The sequence below is a fragment of the Entelurus aequoreus genome, linkage group LG19 (assembly GCF_033978785.1).
Source record: "Entelurus aequoreus isolate RoL-2023_Sb linkage group LG19, RoL_Eaeq_v1.1, whole genome shotgun sequence".
Taxonomy (NCBI): domain Eukaryota; kingdom Metazoa; phylum Chordata; class Actinopteri; order Syngnathiformes; family Syngnathidae; genus Entelurus; species Entelurus aequoreus.
The window spans coordinates 6,962,950-6,983,498 of NC_084749.1; the positions used below are offsets into that span (position 1 = coordinate 6,962,950).

The 20,549-nt window shown below is 39.5% G+C and overlaps 2 protein-coding genes across 2 annotated transcripts in view; both read left to right on the forward strand.

The window, feature by feature from the left end:
• The window catches only part of LOC133635044 (aerolysin-like protein), an 81,117-nt gene extending 76,863 nt beyond the window's left edge, over positions 1 to 4,254 (forward strand). Inside the window, exons 3-4 of the mRNA XM_062027774.1 lie at positions 2,627 to 3,125; positions 3,769 to 4,254. Of these exons, the coding sequence (XP_061883758.1) occupies positions 2,637 to 3,125; positions 3,769 to 4,206 (927 nt within the window). The 5' untranslated portion in view covers positions 2,627 to 2,636 and the 3' untranslated portion in view covers positions 4,207 to 4,254. The remainder of the gene's footprint in view (positions 1 to 2,626; positions 3,126 to 3,768) is intronic.
• A 14,073-nt stretch (positions 4,255 to 18,327) lies between these two features.
• LOC133634835 (aerolysin-like protein) lies at positions 18,328 to 20,012 on the forward strand. The gene is made up of 2 exons (XM_062027471.1): positions 18,328 to 18,831; positions 19,466 to 20,012. The coding sequence occupies exons 1-2, from the start codon at positions 18,343 to 18,345 to the stop codon at positions 19,901 to 19,903; spliced, it is 927 nt and encodes a 308-aa protein (XP_061883455.1). The 5' UTR covers positions 18,328 to 18,342; the 3' UTR covers positions 19,904 to 20,012.
• The last annotated feature ends 537 nt before the right edge of the window (positions 20,013 to 20,549 follow it).

The following is a 20,549-nucleotide window of genomic DNA, read 5'->3' on the forward strand; positions in this document are numbered from 1 at the left end:
TATTTATTTTTTTGCTAAAAAAGTTACTGAATTGATTTTAACTCACCGAATCGTTCTAAAAAACAAGAGATTGTCCCTGAATCATATCAACAACCACAAATATCGAATCGAATCGAATCATTGTTAAAACAAATCGTTACACCCCTAGTGGACACTAAGGTGGCGGCCTCTCCATTCTGGTTTTCAATTTATTTTTGCTTTGTATAAACAGAAATCATTTAATAAACAAAGCAACACATATATGAATACAAGTTTGGACATCTCAGCATTATGATGTTTTAAAACCTCATCTCATGGCACATTAGCCAATATGATTTTCAAGGATTCCACATTTTTCTTCATAAATTTACGATGTTTCATTTCAACTTCAGTTTTTCTTTGTAAAGTGTTTGTAAAGAATTGAAATAGTGGAAGATTATCAGAAATATCAGTAAATAGTACACAGGAAAGTATTGAATTAATGAAATAATTTGTTACAAAATTGCCTATCGTTCACAATCATTATGAGAGATGAGAACACACATGTTTTTTTTTAGGATTTTAAAGATTATTTTAAAAAATGTTTGGAAAATGCGGCGAAGGAGAGTCACTATTGAAGCCTTCAAAGTCCTCTAAAACAACTTCAAAACTTTTCATCGTTTTATAAACACGCTGCAGGTATATACATAATGTAGTAACAGACACCTTCATAACAATATGTAATATGTACAATATACACACTGCAAGTATATATATAATGCAAGTATATATATATATATATATATATATATATATATATATATATATATATATATATATATATATATATATATATATATATATATATAATGTAGTAACAGTAAAAACAAAAACAAAAACAAGAAAAGGAGAATTTAGGGCCACTTGCCAGTATTCTTGCTGAAACAGATAACATAGACCAACTCCACAGACAATTCCACAGAACTTCTTCCGAAAAGTCACACCCAGATGCTGTGTTTTCCATTTCTTAAGAATTTCTACCTTGGGCTCCTTCCAAAAGAATCTCAGGTGAGTTGCCATTCCAAAGTCAGTGCCTATAAAAGCATGAGGTTCACATACATCTCACCAGTAGTCTGACTACAGAGTCCCTGCACTTCATACCGGTCTGATAGCATCTGTCCACTCTTCAACTTGTGAGTATGCACATCTGCTCTTAGATGATTCATAGTCTGTTCTTGACACAAATCTTTCTACATCTATCCTGGTTTGGTTTTGTATCAATGTATTGGACATTTTACTCCAAAAGGACGTCAGATGATTAGACCAGAATAGGAGCTCTAATGAATGTGTTCTGATGTGGATGTGATGCTAGTTATGTGAATGCTCAGAAACATTGAACATGTAATATCCCGCACCACGGCTATGATATTTTATTGTGTGTGAATACTGACATTTTTCTTATTTCGATGTTCTGTCCAACTGAGCTGCTTCTTTAAAAAAAACAACCAGTTGCTAATCCGATAATGTTGTTTGTTGAATTCCGCTATCGCGTCAAAAAACACAGATTTGGATATCAAATAACCCTCCCGCTGTAGAATTTCTATTACCTCTGCCAGTGAGATTATATACAGTATGTTTTGCCAGGGTTCGTTTATCTGTTAGTTAGCAACATAAACCTGCTCAGTGGTCTAGTGGTTAGAGTGTCCGCCCTGAGATGGGTAGGTTGTGAGTTCAAACCCCGGCCGAGTCATACCAAAGACTATAAAAATGGGAGCCATTACCTCCCTGCTTGGCACTCAGCATCAAGGGTTGGAATTGGGGGTTAAATCACCAAAATGATTCCCGGGCGCAGCCACCGCTGCTGCTCACTGCTCCCCTCACCCCCCAAGTGGTGAACAAGGGGATGTGTCAAATGCAGAGGTTAATTTCACCACACCTGGTGTGTGTGTGACAATCATTGGTACTTTAACTTTAACTTTAGGGACAGATTTTGTTGAAATTCTAATAAAATGTCCGAAAGGAAGAAGTAGTTTTGAATATTATTCATGTATGAATAATATTCAAAACTACTACATTTAGTCTGTCACCTTACAGAATAGACCAAGGGTGTCCAAACTTTTTGACTTGGGGTCTGCATTGGACTTAAAAATTAACTATAAAATATATATCGATACTTTTGACACTTTTCCAGATAAAGGGAACTACAAAAAATGTCATTATTGGTTTTATTTTAACAAAAAATCTCACAACGCATTAAACATATGTTTCCTTTTGCACTCAAAGAACAATTTTAGAAGGTTAAAATGTAAATTAAAAGTAATTAAACACATTAAACTTTTCTTGTTGCACTTAAAGAACAATTGAAAATGTACTTATAGTCTGTCAAAATCAAGGATTAGATTACAATAGAACAGAAAGTTTTACTGACATTATCTGAAATTATTCATGATTTATGGTTGCCATTCCTGGTTTGTGCTTTAAGAAAAATACAATTATTAGTAGGAATTAAAAACAAAACTATGGATAAATGTACACAGATAAGTCATGTAACAGGTACAACACACACTTATTAAAGACAATACACAAATTGTATACATTTGTTACAAAATCTGCAGATCTTCAGGAAGTCCAGTAATTGTGAATATATTGAAGATCATTTCTGTTTCAGGTCATTAAACATGGCAACTACATGTACTGTAGTTGGTGGACCAGGAGGCACTCCATTTTATTTCGATGGCCGTGCAAATGGTGCCTTCCTCCAGAAGATTGGTGTGGCAGTGGATAGCTCGCAGATCAAAGCTGTGCGGGCCGAACTGACCGACGGGCGTATGAAGACCTTTGGAGAGGCACGGGGTAACACATTCAGTGAGTTCACGTTCAAACACGGCGAGCGCATCACCAAGCTGTCCCTGTGGGGGAATGATAAAGGAACATGTCTTGGTGCCTTCAAGTTCTTTACAAGTTCTGGACAAGAGTTCTATGTACACATCCCCAACTCGTCCATGGGCTCCGAAGTCCCTATCGACGTGGGGTCTGGAGTCTGCCTGGGGTTGCAGGGGAGTTCTGGCACAGACATCAACGCAATGGGATTCCTCTTCATCACTGCCATCGATTCTGCTGTGATATTCGACACAATCTATCCCAACCTGCCGTCGTACACACCCCAGGTGAGTGGTACTGTGTGTGGAACACCTGAGTCAGAACATGGCAAAATAGTGCGATACATTTCCATCAGTTCTCTATCAACTCCGTAAAAGCAACTGAAATGGGATCATTTTCATTGACATGTAATGTTCCTATTTCCTATCACTAACAATAGCATGTTATACTAAACATTATAGGCTACAATATCCCTTGTGATAAAACACTTTTATGTCGTCAGTTGTCACTAGGTGCTTTTTATAAGAATGAAGAAGGATTTGTTTTGATCAAATATGTGTTGGCTCACCTTGCGATCCATAAAGGACAACTTGATGTGTCCTGTCCACCATAAATATTATAATTTGATATTGGGTTGACAGTCATGTCTTTTGTTTGATTACAATAGATCAATAAAATAGTGTCATATTTCAAATTTCTTCCCCAGAGGATTAATAAAGAGTTTAACTCTAAATGTTAAGAAGGTCATCACGAATCTAAATATCAAATGTAGGTATGTTTTTTAAAATGTAATTTGCTTTATCACTTTAAAAAAAAGTTAAAATTTTCTGTACTGGTTATAAAGTATAATTTTTTTGTGTTGCCTAAACATTATGCATCTTTTTCTGTTTTTCTGTGTTTATGTGTGTGGGGGCTGGTTGTTTACTCTAGATCACCAAGGTAGACGTCCAGTCGGATCGTCATTTCAACCCGACTGAGGTGCCTCTAGATCAGAAATGTACCTACAGCAAATGTGTGACCGAGACTGCCAAATGGAGCACCACCAGTAAGATTGAGACCGTCGTCAGCATGAAAATTTCAGCAGCGATGGTGGAAGTGAATGGGGAGAACCAGTTGGTCCCCGGGGACACGCACATCTATCCAATAAGCCACTCGGAGGTCAGAACAAAATCAGATGAGGTCAGTGTGACAATCCCGCCAGAAAATACCAAGACCGTTGAGTTTTCAGTGGACAAAGAAGTCATCACCGACCTCGACTTCAAGGCAATGGTGAAAATCTCATGCCAGAATGGCAAAGAGCTGACCTTCCATTCCACTGGCAACTACAATGGTGTGGCTTACTCTGGAGTGCATAGAAAAATCACTTAGTCTGATAAAGTTATGAATGTTGAATAAGATGCATCAACATCTTACTGTGCACAGTTTAATATTCATTGCATAATGACTGTCACTGATAAATAAATCCTCATAAACCTGCTTGTTGTTTCCATGTCCTTCCTTTCGAGCCTTTGAAACAAAATACCGTATTTTCCGGACTATAAGACGCACTTAAAATCCTTTTTTCCCCTCAAAACTCGACAGTGCGCCTTATAACCCGGTGCGCCTAATGTAAGGAATAAATTTGGTTGAGCTTACTCACCTCGAAGCTATTTTATTTGGTATATGGTGTAATGATAAGTGTGACCAGTAGATGGCAGTCACACATAAGAGATAAGTGTAGATAGCACCATGATTGCAATATGTCTCAAGTAAACAACACCAACATTTTAAATGTTCCATTTAAAATATAGAACATTACACATGGCGCTCAAACATCTATCAAAATGTTTTAGTAGGACTTTGGTAAGCTATGAAGCCACACCGCTTGATGGATTGTACTGTGCTTCAACATAGGAGTATTATTATGGGGTGTGTATAAGGTAAGACATATTATCTGGCGTTTTGTTTCGCAATATTATGCAAAAGCAACTTTTCTTACCTTCTGGCACCTGCTGATCTGTATTTGATATCTGTAAAAGTCCTGAAAAATTATGCGCGTCCGCAAGTCGATAAGCTTCTTCTTTTTCTCGATCTTCTTGTTATGTGACATTCATCCTCCGCTGTTGCCATTTCTAATATAAAGTAGTGTAAAGTTCTTACTTATATCTGTCAGTAAACTCGCCATGAAAGCACTAAAACATACCGGTGTAGTGAGTTTACATTATTCACCCAAGGAACTTTAGGTAGAGTTCCGGTCGGACGTTTTTCACGGGACACACTCCCGGTTTTGATGTTTCCGGATGAGGAGATGCTGCTCCGTTATTGATTGAAGTAAAGTGTGAATGTCATTAAAACAGTTAGCTCCATCTTTTGACACTTCTTCCACTCCCGTTGGATTTGGGGGAACCTGCTTGTCTTGACGGAGCGGTTGTTGTTGGACACACAACAAAGGAGTGCCGCGTGCCTGCCAACCCTTTCAGTGGAGGACATGAACATTTCCACCTATTGGGAATTATAACAACAGGACATCTGCTGATTGGAGTAAGTGTTGCTCTGGTTTGTCGACAAATTGGAAGTTGCTGGGAGTCTTTAAAGTACCCCAAAGCTGCCACACAGAACTGTGGACACTGTGATATGGATAACATCGGACCGTCTGCCCTGCAGGGTGAATTTGAGGACCAGTAATACAAAACACAAAACCAGTGAAGTTGGCACATTGCGTGTATCATAAATAAAAACAGAATACAATGATTTGCAAATCCTTTTCAATTTATATTCAATTAAATGTGCACACTGAGAAACTTAATTTTGTTGGCAAATAATCATTAACTTAGAATTTAATGGCAGCAACACATTGCAAAAAAGTTGGCACAGGGGCATTTTTACCACTGTGTTACATGGCCTTTCCTTTTAACAACACTCAGTAAACGTTTGATAACTGAGTAGACCAATTTTTGAAGCTTTTCAGGTGAAATTATTTCCCATTCTTGCTTGATGTACAGCTTAAGTTGATCAACAGTCCAGGGTCTACATTGTTGTATTTTACGCTTATAAAGCGCCACACATTTTCAATGGGAGACAGGTCTGGACTACAGGCAGGCCAGTCTAGTACCCGCACTCTTTAATTACAAAGCCACAAATGTTGTAACACATGCAGAATGTGGCTTGGCATTGTCTAGCTGAAATAAGCAGGGGCGTCCATGAAAAAGACGTTGCTTGGATGGCAACATATGTTGCTCCCAAACCTTTCAGCATTAATGGTGCCTTCACAGATGTGTAAGTTACCCATGTCTTGTTTACTAATACACCCTCATTCCATCACAGATGCTACTACAGACCGTAAATGGTGAAATCCCTAAATTCCTTACAATAGCTCGTTGAGAAACATTGTTCTTAAACTGTTGGACAATATGCTCACGCATTTGTTCACAAAGTGGTGACCCTCGCCCCATCTTTGTTTGTGAATGACTGAGCATTTCATGGAATCTACTTTTATACCCAATCATGGCACCCACCTGTTCCCAATTTGCCTGTTACCTGTGGGATGTTTCAAATAAGTGTTTGATGATCATTCCTCAACTTTGTCAGTCTTTTTTGCCACTTGTGCCAGCTTTTTTTTAAACATGTCACAAGCATCAAATTCCAAATGAGCTAATGTTTGCAAAAAATAAAAGGTTTTCCAGTTCGAACATTAAATATCTTGTCTTTGCAGTCTATTCAATTGAATATAGGTTGAAAAGTATTTGCAAATCATTGTATTCTCTTTTTATTTACCATTTACTCAACGTTCCAACTTCACTGCTTTTGGGGTTTGTATATTAGTGTGTTATTAGCACTAGACATAAATAAATAGGAGACTAGGTATAAAACTAATAAGGACAGAAAACATGGGCTAGTGAGGAACAGAAGATCTAAGTTGGGCTGCAGGAGCTGGTGGTCAGTAATAATCAGAGGTGGGACCAAGTCATTGCTTTGCAAGTCACAAGTAGGTCTCAAGTCTTTGCCCTCAAGTCTCGAGTCAAGTCCCGAGTCAAGACAGGCAAGTCCCGAGTCAAGTCCAAAGTCAAGACTAGAAAGTCTCAAGTCAAGTCCCAAGTCCTGCATTTTGAGTTTCGAGTCCTTTCAAGTCCTTTTAACCACAGACTAATATTTTTACACAGATTGTGTATGCTTTTAAAACGCTGTATTTATTTATTAAAACAAGTGCATTTGAAATTGCAGGGAAAAAAATGGTGCTGACATTGCAATTCATAATAGCACTATTAACCAGTCATTTTAATAGTTTAAACAATTTTAAACATTTAACTCATTCCTTTACAGAATAAACACATTTGCAAAAACAAACATGAACATACTATTGGTTGTATTTTATGAAAATAACATTACCACAAAGTTGAGAAGGAGCAAAGATCTTCAATATTTGTATGTGAGAATCACAAATAAATCTTCTGGGGGAGGATGACGCCCCTACAGGGGTTTGGTTTACAAACTTTCAGCCCCACCTAAAACAAAATTCACCAGCCGCCACTGATTATGATGCATTCTCATTTTAGGCAAAGTATAAGACAATACTTTCTTAACAGTATAATTGTAACCAGGAATAAGTCTTCAAGTAACAATATTCAAATACTAACATTGTTGGGTAAGACAGCATTTGGTTTTATTCTGAATCCAGTGAAACAGATTGGTGGTTTTAGCTGATATAAAGACTTTCAGGTGTTTATATATGTTTAAGTATTTGGCAGACGCTTTTATCCAAAGCGACATACATAAAAAATACATATATAACAATCACTGTAAACATTATCATTTAAGGGAAGAATGTAATACAAAATATCAATACAAAGTGTCAAGACAGAATAAACTCTCTGCTGCTGCAGCAACAGAGTTACAGTCTATAGGTCCCTAAAATATATAGATATCTAATGTATTCATACATTGTTTATGTAGGACATACGCATGTATATATAATCTAATCATATTGTTTCTTCAATTTAAAAATAGCTGACCGTTTTTTTCCCCCTTCTCTGGGATTATATTCCCAGTTTTGATCTCGGACGTCTGGTCATTTATAGCGTATAAGAATATTATATTACTGTTAAGCAAACTATGAATAATAAAAACGCCAAAACATGTGTCCGTTATCATAGCTACACGTATGACAAAAAAACGCGTGAAAATGAGTGGTATTCAGTGAGGTAAGATGAATTAAATTTGCTGACAGTTCATTGCTCCTGCCAAATGAATTGCACTGAGTGGAGCGGATCACCACTCCAAGATGGCGGCTCCGCGTCTCGTCTGCGCCAGTAGGCAGTAGCGCTCAATGCTGCGTACCCTTATAAGATGTCTATGGTTATAACGTTAGCAGTGAGTTTACAGCCTCACTGATTTAACTACACAGCAAATAAAAGTCATGTTACTTAGCCAATAAACGTTATCTTACATTCAAAACTTACCCTTCGTTGTGCAACTTCAAATGTCGAACGAAGTTGGAAGTTGTTGCGTCTCCGTCTGTAATATTCGAACTGCGTGATTTGCATACGGCAATTCGTTTTTTGTTGACCAAGTCGTAGTTTTTATACCCGAATGAAACCAACTTTGGCATAATTGTTTCTCACTACCGCATTGTTTGACAACTCATGTTCGGTGGTTGTCCTGCAATTGGATTGGATGAATGCTGTGTGATGAAAACAACGTAGATTTAATTTGATTGGCTGTTGTACTGACAGCACACACGCTGACACGCACCACACACGCTTATAGACACAGACGTACAAAATGAAAGATACGGAGCGCTCCCAAATAACTTTTTAAGGTTTGGGTTTTGGGGAAAATAGCAAGTCATGTCAAGTCAAAAGCCTCAAGTCCAAGTGAAGTCACAAGTCATTGATGTTAAAGTCTAAGTCAAGTTGCAAGTCTCTTTACATTTTGTCAAGTCGAGTCTAAAGTCATCAAATTCATGACTCGAGTCTGACTCGAGTCCAAGTCATGTGACTCGAGTCCACACCTCTGGTAATAATTACAGAGAAACAGAAAATTAAGTTTAGTACAGGTACCATGTATTGTAAAGAACAAAATATATAACAGCAATAAAGGGAAACAATGGAAAAACCCAAATTATTTACAATTGCAGTTAGAGATTGGTTGGTAAGTCACTTCAAAAGTTATTGGTTAGATTGGAATTTAACAACAAAACTTGCGTACCAAAAGGTAGGTTTTTAGCCCTTTTTTAAAAGCATCTACCGTCTGTGGGACACTGAAGTGGTCAGAAACAGAAGTGGTCTGTTCCACAGATGGGGAGCGGCAGCTGCTTAAGCTCTATCCCCCATGGTCTAGAGCCGTGTCCTGGGCGCGAGCAGACGGTGCTGTTGGCCAGACTGGGTCCAAGCTGAGGTGTGTGGTGTGAGGAGGTCGTTGAGGTAAGTGGGGGCATCACCGTGCAGACAGTGGTGGGTGTGCAGGAAGACCGTGTACTCAATGCGGGACTGTGATGGGGAGCCAATGAAGGGTGCGAAGGATGGGGGTGATGTGCTCATACTTCCGCACCCTCATCAGGACCCTGGCAGTGCTGTTCTAAACATACTGGAGCTTTTGGAGGCTCCTGCCAGGGATCCCGATGAGGAGTGCATTACTGTAATCTAACCTGGAGGAGACAAAGGCATGGACAAGCTTCTTTGCAGATGGAAGGGAGAGGAGGGGGCGGAGTTTGGAGATGTTGTTGATGAGCTGTTGACCATATAGTCCGGTTTTGATGTAAAGTTGTTCATGGAGACTTGAAAGTCAACATGGTTCTTAGAAATAGTTTGAGGCTTGTCACCTCGGTTGACAATAATAGCTTTCAGATTATCTGAGTATGTTTGACAAAACTGGAGCCTTAATTTGAGCTCCGCAACACTTTTAGACAGGATTAGAACATCTTTAACCAAAATGTCCATGCGATAAACACGTAGTCGACAAACACTTGGATTTATGATCTGAAGCTCTTTTCTTGATGTTCAAGTGGTTCCTTCAAAAATGTATTTTGTTGCTCCAGCAACTCATGGACCATTGGCAAGGTAACATAGTCATCCTCACCTCTTCTTGGCCTGTTGATGATGTCTGTTGCTCAGATGAGGCTCCTGGGCTGAAAAGGAGGCAGTAGACTCAAGTTTCTCATCCATCCATCCATTTTCTACCGCTTGTTCCTCTCGGGCTCACAAGGGTAATGGAAACTATCTCAGCTGCACTTGGGCGGAAGGCAGGGTACACCCTGGACAAGTGGCCACCTCATTGCAGGGCCAACGCAGATAGATAAGACAACATTCACAGACTACTTTACAATCCACAACTTATTGACGTACAAAAATGTGTTATGATTGATAAAAAGCTGCACAAAAAGGTATGAAATCGAAAAGGAGAATTTAGGGCGACTCGCCAGTATTCTTGCTGAAACAGATGACATAGACCAACCCCACAGAGAATTCCACAGAACTTCTTCAGAAAGATCACACCCAGAATTTGTCTTCCAGTTCTTAAGAATTTCGCACTTGGGCTTCATCCAAACCAATCACATTCAAAACAATCTCAGATGATTTGCCACTCCAGGCTATGAAACCGTTACCTTCCAAAGTTATCATTAGTGTGACTACAGAAAGTTCCTGCACTTCTTACCTGTCTGATATCATCTGTCCACTCTTCAACTTGTGACAATGCACAGCCGGTCTTAGATGATACATAGTCTGTTCTTGACACAAATCTTTCTACATATATGCTAGTTTGGTTGTGTATTTGTGCATTAAGTCCACCAAATTCAAAAAGAATGTATTGGAATTCTCACTCCAGAAGGACGTCAAATGATTAGACCTTTCTCATTTATTTCTAAATCCTCATCTGATTTGTTCATCCTCAACAACAAGATGTGAGTTGTAATGCGTGTGATCCAGCAGCCTAAGCACAGAAGTCCAGACTTTACTCTCCGCAGCCACTTTGTCCAGTTCTTCACAGGTGATCCTTCCTGTTGGACGTGCCCTAAACACCTCCCCAGGGAAGCGTTCGGGGCACATTCTGACCAGATACTCAAACCACCTAATCGGCCTTCTCTTGATGTGGAGGAGCAGCGGCTTTACTTTGAGTTCCTCCCGGATGACACAACATCTCACCCTATCTCTAAGGGAGAGCCCCGCCACCCGACAGAGGAAACTCATTTTGTCGGCTTGTACCCGTGGTCTTGTCTTTTCGGTCATAACCCAAAGCTCATGACCATAGGTGAGGATGGGAACGTAGATCGGCCGGTAAATTGAGGGCTTTGTCTTCCAGCTCAGTTCCTTCTTCACCACAACAAATTCATACAGGGTCCGTATCTCTGCACACATTACACCGATCCGCCTGTCGATCCCACGATTCACTCTTCCCTCACTCGTGACCAAGACTCTGAGGTACTTGAACTCCTCCACTTGGGACAATATCTTCTCCCCAACCCGGAGATAGGACTCCACCCTTTTCCGTACGAGAACCGTGGACTTGGACTTGGATGTGCTGATTCTCATCCTGGTCGCTTCACACTGCGCTGGATGTGATGCTCGTTGTGTGAATGCAGAGAAAAATGTACACACATATTATTCCGCACCACGGCTATGATCTAACTATTGTGTAAATGATGATAAGCATTTACACAATTTTTCTGGGGATCAACAGCATTAAAGATTCATACATTGACAACACGTTTACCTCTTTTCAGCAACATTGTAATACATTTCCACTCCCTAAGCAACACTTTTTTTTTGATATTTATAGAGCCGCAGTCTTGTTGGTAACACTTTCCCTACGTTTCTAGATGTACAGACTGATCCTGGTGTTAAACACAAATCGAAAACTTTGTCAGTTATACGTATTTATAACCACATTTTAATTTAGATTGCTGGTTTGTTTTTAGAGATATAGCAGATTAGTCTCGCTTAACAAGTGGCTGACTTGTTTCTGTAGGCAACAAGGACTAACGTTTATTGATAACTGGCCCTCTTTCTGGGGCAAACCAGGCTTGCTGATGAGAGACGGCCTTCACCCTAACCAGGAAGGCGCCATCATCCTGTCTAGAAACATAGACTACTATTTAAGTCTCACTTGACTGACTACACTAGAGCAAGCCCGGTCACAGGCAATTACAATGTCTGTTAGTCCGGGTGAGGAGTCAGTTAAGCTAGAACTAGCCAGCGCCAGGCTGGATAATCCATGTACGCATAGCAATTCTCTTAGAATAATACACAATTCACATAATGTTTTTTCTGTTGTGTCTGTGTCAGAGGTGGACATGCATTCTACTGAGGTGGCAAATTATGATATGTCCAGTCTATTGCAGCACCAAGCAAACAATCGGAAAATTCCCGTCATATCAATTCCTAGATATGGTCGAAACTATTTAAAGTGCACTACGCATAATAAACGCAACATTGTTAATATTGCTACTACGGATAATCTTAACAAAAACTCGTCAAAACAGCCCAATACCTATAATATGGGCTTTTTAAACATAGATCATTGTCTCCCAAGGCGTTATTAGTTAATGAGGTCATTAGAGACAACAATCTTAACGTCATTGGTCTTAGCGAAACCTGGTTCAAACCAGACGAATTTTTTGCGCTCAATGAGGCATCTCCTCCTAACTATACGAATGCGCATGTTGCCCGTCCTCTTAAAAGGGGAGGGGGTGTCGCACTAATATACAATGAAAATTTCAACCTTACCCCTAACCTACATAATAAATATAAATCGTTTGAGGTGCTTACTATGAGGTCTGTCACACCGCTACCTCTCGACCTGGCTGTTATCTACCGCCCCCCTGGGCCCTATTCGGACTTTATCAGTGAATTCTCAGAGTTCGTTGCTGATCTAGTGACGCACGCCGACAATATAATCATAATGGGGGACTTTAATATCCATATGAATACCCCATCGGACCCTCAGTGCGTGGCGCTCCAAACCATAATTGATAGCTGTGGTCTTACACAAATAATACATGAACCCACGCATCGCAATGGCAATACAATAGATCTAGTGCTTGTCAGGGGTGTCACCACCTCCAAAGTTATGATACTTCCATATACTAAAGTAATGTCCGATCTTTACCTTATAAAATTTGAAGTTTTGACTCATTGTCAACAAGCTAATAATAATAATAACTGCTATAGCGGCCGCAACATTAATGCTGCCACAACGATGACTCTTGCTGACCTACTGCCTTCGGTAATGGCACCATTCCCAAATTATGTCGGCTCTATTGATAACCTCACTAACAACTTTGACGATGCCTTGCGCGAAATTATTGATACTATAGCACCGCTAAAGCAAAAAAGGGCCCCTAAAAGGCGCACCCCATGGTTTACAGAAGAAATTAGGGCTCATAAATTATCATGTAGAAAACTGGAACGCAAATGGCGCGCGACTAAACTTGAGGTTTTCCATCAAGCATGGAGTGATAGTTTAATAATTTATAAACGCATGCTTACCTTAGCTAAAGCTAAATACTACTCAAATCTCATCCGCCTCAACAAAAACGATCCTAAATTTCTGTTTAGTACAGTAGCATCGCTAACCCAACAAGGGACTCCTCCCAGTAGCTCCACCCACTCGGCAGATGATTTTATGAATTTCTTTAATAAGAAAATTGAACTCATTAGAAAGGAGATTAAAGACAACGCATCCCAGCTACAACTGGGTTCTATTAACACAAATACGACTGTATATACAACGGACACTGCCCTCCAAAATAGTCTCTCTATTTTTGATGAAATAACATTAGAGGAATTATTACAGCGTGTAAGTGGGATAAAACAAACAACATGTTTACTTGACCCACTTCCTGGGAAACTTATCAAGGAACTGTTTGTATTATTAGGTCCATCAGTGTTAAATATTATAAACTTTTCACTTTCCTCCGGCACTGTTCCCCTAGCATTCAAAAAAGCGGTTATTCATCCTCTGCTCAAAAGACCTAACCTCGATCCTGACCTCATGGTAAACTACCGACCGGTGTCCCACCTTCCGTTTATTTCCAAAATTCTCGAAAAAATTGTTGCACAGCAGCTAAATGAACACTTAGTGACTAACAATCTCTGTGAACCTTTTCAATCCGGTTTCAGGGCAAATCACTCTACGGAGACAGCCCTCGCAAAAATGACTAATGATCTATTGCTAACGATGGATTCTGATGCGTCATCTATGTTGCTGCTTCTTGATCTTAGCGCCGCTTTCGATACCGTCGATCATAATATTTTATTAGAGCGTATCAAAACACGTATTGGTATGGCAGACTTAGCCTTGTCTTGGTTTAACTCTTATCTTACTGACAGGATGCAGTGCGTCTCCCATAACAATGTGACCTCGGACTATGTCAAGGTAACGTGCGGAGTTCCCCAGGGTTCGGTTCTTGGCCCTGCACTCTTTAGTATTTACATGCTGCCGCTGGGTGACATCATACGCAAGTACGGTGTTAGCTTTCACTGTTATGCTGACGACACCCAACTCTACATGCCCCTAAAGCTGACCAACACGCCGGACTGTAGTCAGCTGGAGGCGTGTCTTAATGAAATTAAACAATGGATGTCCGCTAACTTTTTGCAACTCAACGCTAAGAAAACAGAAAAGCTGATTATCGGTCCTGTTAGACACCGACATCTATTTAATAATACCACCTTAACATTTGACAACCAAACAATTACACAAGGCGACTCGGTAAAGAATCTGGGTATTATCTTCCACCCAACTCTCTCGTTTGAGTCACACATTAAGAGTGTTACTAAAACGGCCTTCTTTCATCTCCGTAATATCGCTAAAATTCGTTCCATCTTGTCCACTAGCGACGCTGAGATCATTATTCATGCGTTCGTTACGTCTCGTCTCGATTACTGTAACGTATTATTTTCGGGTCTCCCTATGTCTAGCATTAAAAGATTACAGTTGGTACAAAATGCGGCTGCAAGACTTTTGACAAAAACAAGAAAGTTTGATCATATTACGCCTATACTGGCTCACTTGCACTGGCTTCCTGTGCACTTAAGATGCGACTTTAAGGTTTTACTACTTACGTATAAAATACTACACGGTTTAGCTCCAGCCTATCTCGCCGATTGTATTGTACCATATGTCCCGACAAGAAATCTGCGTTCAAAGAACTCCGGCTTATTAGTGATTCCCAGAGCCAAAAAAAAGTCTGCGGGCTATAGAGCGTTTTCTATTCAGGCTCCAGTACTCTGGAATGCCCTCCCGGTAACAGTTAGAGATGCTACCTCAGTAGAAGCATTTAAGTCCCATCTTAAAACTCATTTGTATAATCTAGCCTTTAAATAGACCCCCCTTTTTTAGACCAGTTGATCTGCCGTTTCTTTTCTTCTCTCCTCTTCTCCCCTGTCCCTTGCGAGGGGGAGTTGCATAGGTCCGGTGGCCATGGATGAAGTGCTGGCTGTCCAGAGTCGGGACCCCGGGTGGACCACTAGCCTGTGCATCGGTTGGGGACATCTCTGCGCTGCTGACCCGTCTCCGCTTGGGATGGTTTCCTGCTGGCCCCACTCTGGACTGGACTCTCGCTGATGTTTTGGATCCACTTTGGACTGGACTTTCACAATATTATGTCAGACCCACTCGACATCCATTGCTTTCGGTCTCCCCTAGAGGGGGGGGGGGTTACCCACATATGCGGTCCTCTCCAGGGTTTCTCATAGTCATTCACCGACGTCCCACTGGGGTGAGTTTTCCTTGCCCGTATGTGGGCTCTGTACCGAGGATGTCGTTGTGGCTTGTGCAGCCCTTTGAGACACTTGTGATTTAGGGCTATATGAATAAACATTGATTGATTGATTGATGGTTTGTATTTATAATTCATGTATACATAATTTCCTCACAAGAAACAGCAGGACTACAGGAAACTTCACCTGCAGTGTCCAGTATGCAGTATTCATTTCACAGTCCCATTTTTTATTTATTTTTTTGCAAAAAAAGTTACTGAATTGATTTTAACTCACCGAATCGTTCTAAAAAACAAGAGATTGTCCCTGAATCATATCAACAACCACAAATATCGAATCGAATCGAATCATTGTTAAAACAAATCGTTACACCCCTAGTGGACACTAAGGTGGCGGCCTCTCCATTCTGGTTTTCAATTTATTTTTGCTTTGTATAAACAGAAATCATTTAATAAACAAAGCAACACATATATGAATACAAGTTTGGACATCTCAGCATTATGATGTTTTAAAACCTCATCTCATGGCACATTAGCCAATATGATTTTCAAGGATTCCACATTTTTCTTCATAAATTTACGATGTTTCATTTCAACTTCAGTTTTTCTTTGTAAAGTGTTTGTAAAGAATTGAAATAGTGGAAGATTATCAGAAATATCAGTAAATAGTACACAGGAAAGTATTGAATTAATGAAATAATTTGTTACAAAATTGCCTATCGTTCACAATCATTATGAGAGATGAGAACACACATGTTTTTTTTTAGGATTTTAAAGATTATTTTAAAAAATGTTTGGAAAATGCGGCGAAGGAGAGTCACTATTGAAGCCTTCAAAGTCCTCTAAAACAACTTCAAAACTTTTCATCGTTTTATAAACACGCTGCAGGTATATACATAATGTAGTAACAGACACCTTCATAACAATATGTAATATGTACAATATACACACTGCAAGTATATATATAATGCAAGTATATATATATATATATATATATATATATATATATATATATATATATATATAATGTAGTAACAGTAAAAACAAAAACAAAAACAAGAAAAGGAGAATTTAGGGCCACTTGCCAGTATTCTTGCTGAAACAGATAACATAGACCAACTCCACAGACAATTCCACAGAACTTCTTCCGAAAAGTCACACCCAGATGCTGTGTTTTCCATTTCTTAAGAATTTCTACCTTGGGCTCCTTCCAAAAGAATCTCAGGTGAGTGGCCATTCCAAAGTCAGTGCCTATAAAAGCATGAGGTTCACATACATCTCATCAGTAGTCTGACTACAGAGTCCCTGCACTTCATACCGGTCTGATAGCATCTGTCCACTCTTCAACTTGTGAGTATGCACATCTGCTCTTAGATGATTCATAGTCTGTTCTTGACACAAATCTTTCTACATCTATCCTGGTTTGGTTTTATATCAATGTATTGGACATTTTACTCCAAAAGGACGTCAGATGATTAGACCAGAATAGGAGTTCTAATGAATGTGTTCTGGTGTGGATGTGATGCTAGTTATGTGAATGCTCAGAAACATTGAACATGTAATATCCCGCACCACGGCTATGATATTTTATTGTGTGTGAATACTGACATTTTTCTTATTTCGATGTTCTGTCCAACTGAGCTGCTTCTTTAAAAAAAACAACCAGTTGCTAATCCGATAATGTTGTTTGTTGAATTCCGCTATCGCGTCAAAAAACACAGATTTGGATATCAAATAACCCTCCCGCTGTAGAATTTCTATTACCTCTGCCAGTGAGATTATATACAGAATGTTTTGCCAGGGTTCGTTTATCTGTTAGTTAGCAACATAAACCTGCTCAGTGGTCTTGTGGTTAGAGTGTCCGCCCTGAGATGGGTAGGTTGTGAGTTCAAACCCCGGCCGAGTCATACCAAAGACTATAAAAATGGGAGCCATTACCTCCCTGCTCGGCACTCAGCATCAAGGGTTGGAATTGGGGGTTAAATCACCGCTGCTGCTCACTGCTCCCCTCACCTCTCAGGTGGTGAACAAGGGGATGGGTCAAATGCAGAGGTTAATTTCACCACACCTGGTGTGTGCGTGACAATCATTGGTACTTTAACTTTAACTTTAGGGACAGATTTTGTTGAAATTCTCATAAAATGTCCGAATTGAAGAAGTAGTTTTGAATATTATTCATGCATGAATAATATTCAAAACTACTACATTTAGTCTGTCACCTTACAGAATAGACCAAGGGTGTCCAAACTTTTTGACTTGGGGTCTGCATTGGACTTAAAAAGTAACTATAAAATATATATCGATACTTTTGACACTTTTCCAGATAAAGGGAACTACAAAAAATGTCATTATTGGTTTTATTTTAACAAAAAATCTTACAACGCATTAAACATATGTTTCCTTTTGCACTAAAAGAACAATTTTAGAAGGTTAAAATGTAAATTAAAAGTAATTAAACACATTAAACTTTTCTTGTTGCACTTAAAGAACAATTGAAAATGTACTTATAGTCCGTCAAAATCAAGGATTAGATTACAATAGAACAGAAAGTTTTACTGACATTATCTTAAATTATTCATGATTTATGGTTGCCATTCCTGGTTTGTGCTTTAAGAAAAATACAATTATTAGTAGGAATTAAAAACAAAACTATGGATAAATGTACACAGATAAGTCATGTAGCAGGTAAAACACACACTTATTAAAGACAATACACAAATTGTATACATTTGTTACAAAATCTGCAGATCTTCAGGAGGTCCAGTAATTGTGAATATATTGAAGATCATTTCTGTTTCAGGTCATTAAACATGGCAACTACAAGTACTGTAGTTGGTGGACCAGGAGGCACTCCATTTTATTTCGATGGCCGTGCAAATGGTGCCTTCCTCCAGAAGATTGGCGTGGCAGTGGGTGCCAGGCAGATCAAAGCTGTGCGGGCCGAACTGAGCGACGGGCGTATGAAGACCTTTGGAGATGCAAAGGGTAACACATTCAGTGAGTTCACGTTCGATAATGGCGAGCACATCACCAAGCTGTCCCTGTGGAAGAACAGTGCTGGGACACATCTGGGTGCCATTAAGCTCTCTACAAGTTCTAGACAAGAGTTCTATGCACACATGACCAACTCGCCCATGGGCTCCGAAGTCCCTATCGACGTGGGGTCTGGAGTCTGCCTGGGGTTGGAGGGGAGGTCTGACACAGACATCAACGCAATGGGATTCGTCTTCATCAATGCCATCAAGTCAGCTGTGCTAACCAACATAACCTATCCCAACCTGGACTCGTACACACCCCAGGTGAGTGGTACTGTGTGTGGAACACCTGAGTCAGAACATGGAAAGATAAGTGCAATACATTTCCATCAGTTTTTTCTCTATCAACTCCGGAAAAGCAACTGAAATGGGATCATTTTCATTGACACGTAATGTTCCTATTTCCTATCACTAACAAAAGCATGTTATACTAAACATTATAGGCTACAATATCCCTTGTGATAAAACACTTTTATGTCTAGGTGCTTTTTATAAGAATGAAGAAGGATTTGTTTTGATCAAATATGTGTTGGCTCACCTTGCGATCCATAAAGGACAACTTGATGTGTCCTGTCCACCATAAATATTATAATTTGATATTGGGTTGACAGTCATGTCTTTTGTTTGATTACAATAGATCAATAAAATAGTGTCATATGTTAAGTTTCTCCCCAAGAGGATTAATAAAGTGTTTAACTCTAAATGTTAAGAAGGTCATCACGAATCTAAATATCAAATGTAGGTATGTTTTTTAAAATGTAATTTGCTTTATCACTTTAAAAAAAAGTGGATATTTTCTGTACTGGTTATAAAGTATCATTTTTTTCTGTTGCCTAAACATTATGCATCTTTTTCTGCTTTTCTGTGTTTGTGTGTGGGGGCTGGTTGTTTACTCTAGATCATCAAGGTAGACGTCCAGTCGGATCGTCATTTCAACCCGACTGATGTGCCTCTAGATCAGAAATGTACCTACAGCAAATGTGTGACCGAGACTGCCAAATGGAGCACCACCAGTAAGATTGAGACCGTCGTCAGCATGAAAATTTCAGCAGCGATGGTGGAAGTGAATGGGGAGAACCAGTTGGTCCCCGGGGACACGCACATCTATCCAATAAGCCACTCGGAGGTCAGAACAAAATCAGATGAGGTCAGTGTGACAATCCCGCCAGAAAATACCAAGACCGTTGAGTTTTCAGTGGACAAAGAAGTCATCACCGACCTCGACTTCAAGGCAGTGGTGAAAATCTCATGCCAGAATGGCAAAGAGCTGACCTTCAATTCCACTGGCAACTACAATGGTGTGGCTTACTCTGGAGTGCATAGAAAAATCACTTAGTCTGATAAAGTTATGAATGTTGAATAAGATGCATCAACATCTTACTGTGCACAGTTTTAATATTCTTTGCATAATGACTGTCACTGATAAATAAATCCTCATAAACCTGCTAGTTGTTTCCATGTCCTTCCTTTCGAGCCTTTGAAACAAAATACCGTATTTTCCGGACTATAAGACGCACTTAAAATCCTTTTTTTCCCCTCAAAACTCGACAGTGCGCCTTATAACCCGGTGCGCCTAATGTACGGAATAAATTTGGTTGAGCTTACTCACCTCGAAGCTATTTTATTTGGTACATGGTGTAATGATAAGTGTGACCAGTAGATGGCAGTTACACATAAGAGATAAGTGTAGATAGCACCATGATTGCAATATGTCTCAAGTAAACAACACCAACATTTTAAATGTTCCATTTAAAATATAGAACATTACACATGGCGCTCAAACATCTATCAAAATGTTTTAGTAGGACTTTGGTAAGCTATGAAGCCACACCGCTTGATGGATTGTACTGTGCTTCAACATAGGAGTATTATTATGGGGTGTGTATAAGGTAAGGCATATTATCTGGCGTTTTGTTTCGCAATATTATGCAAAAGCAACTTTTCTTACCTTCTGGCACCTGCTGATCTGTATTTGATATCTG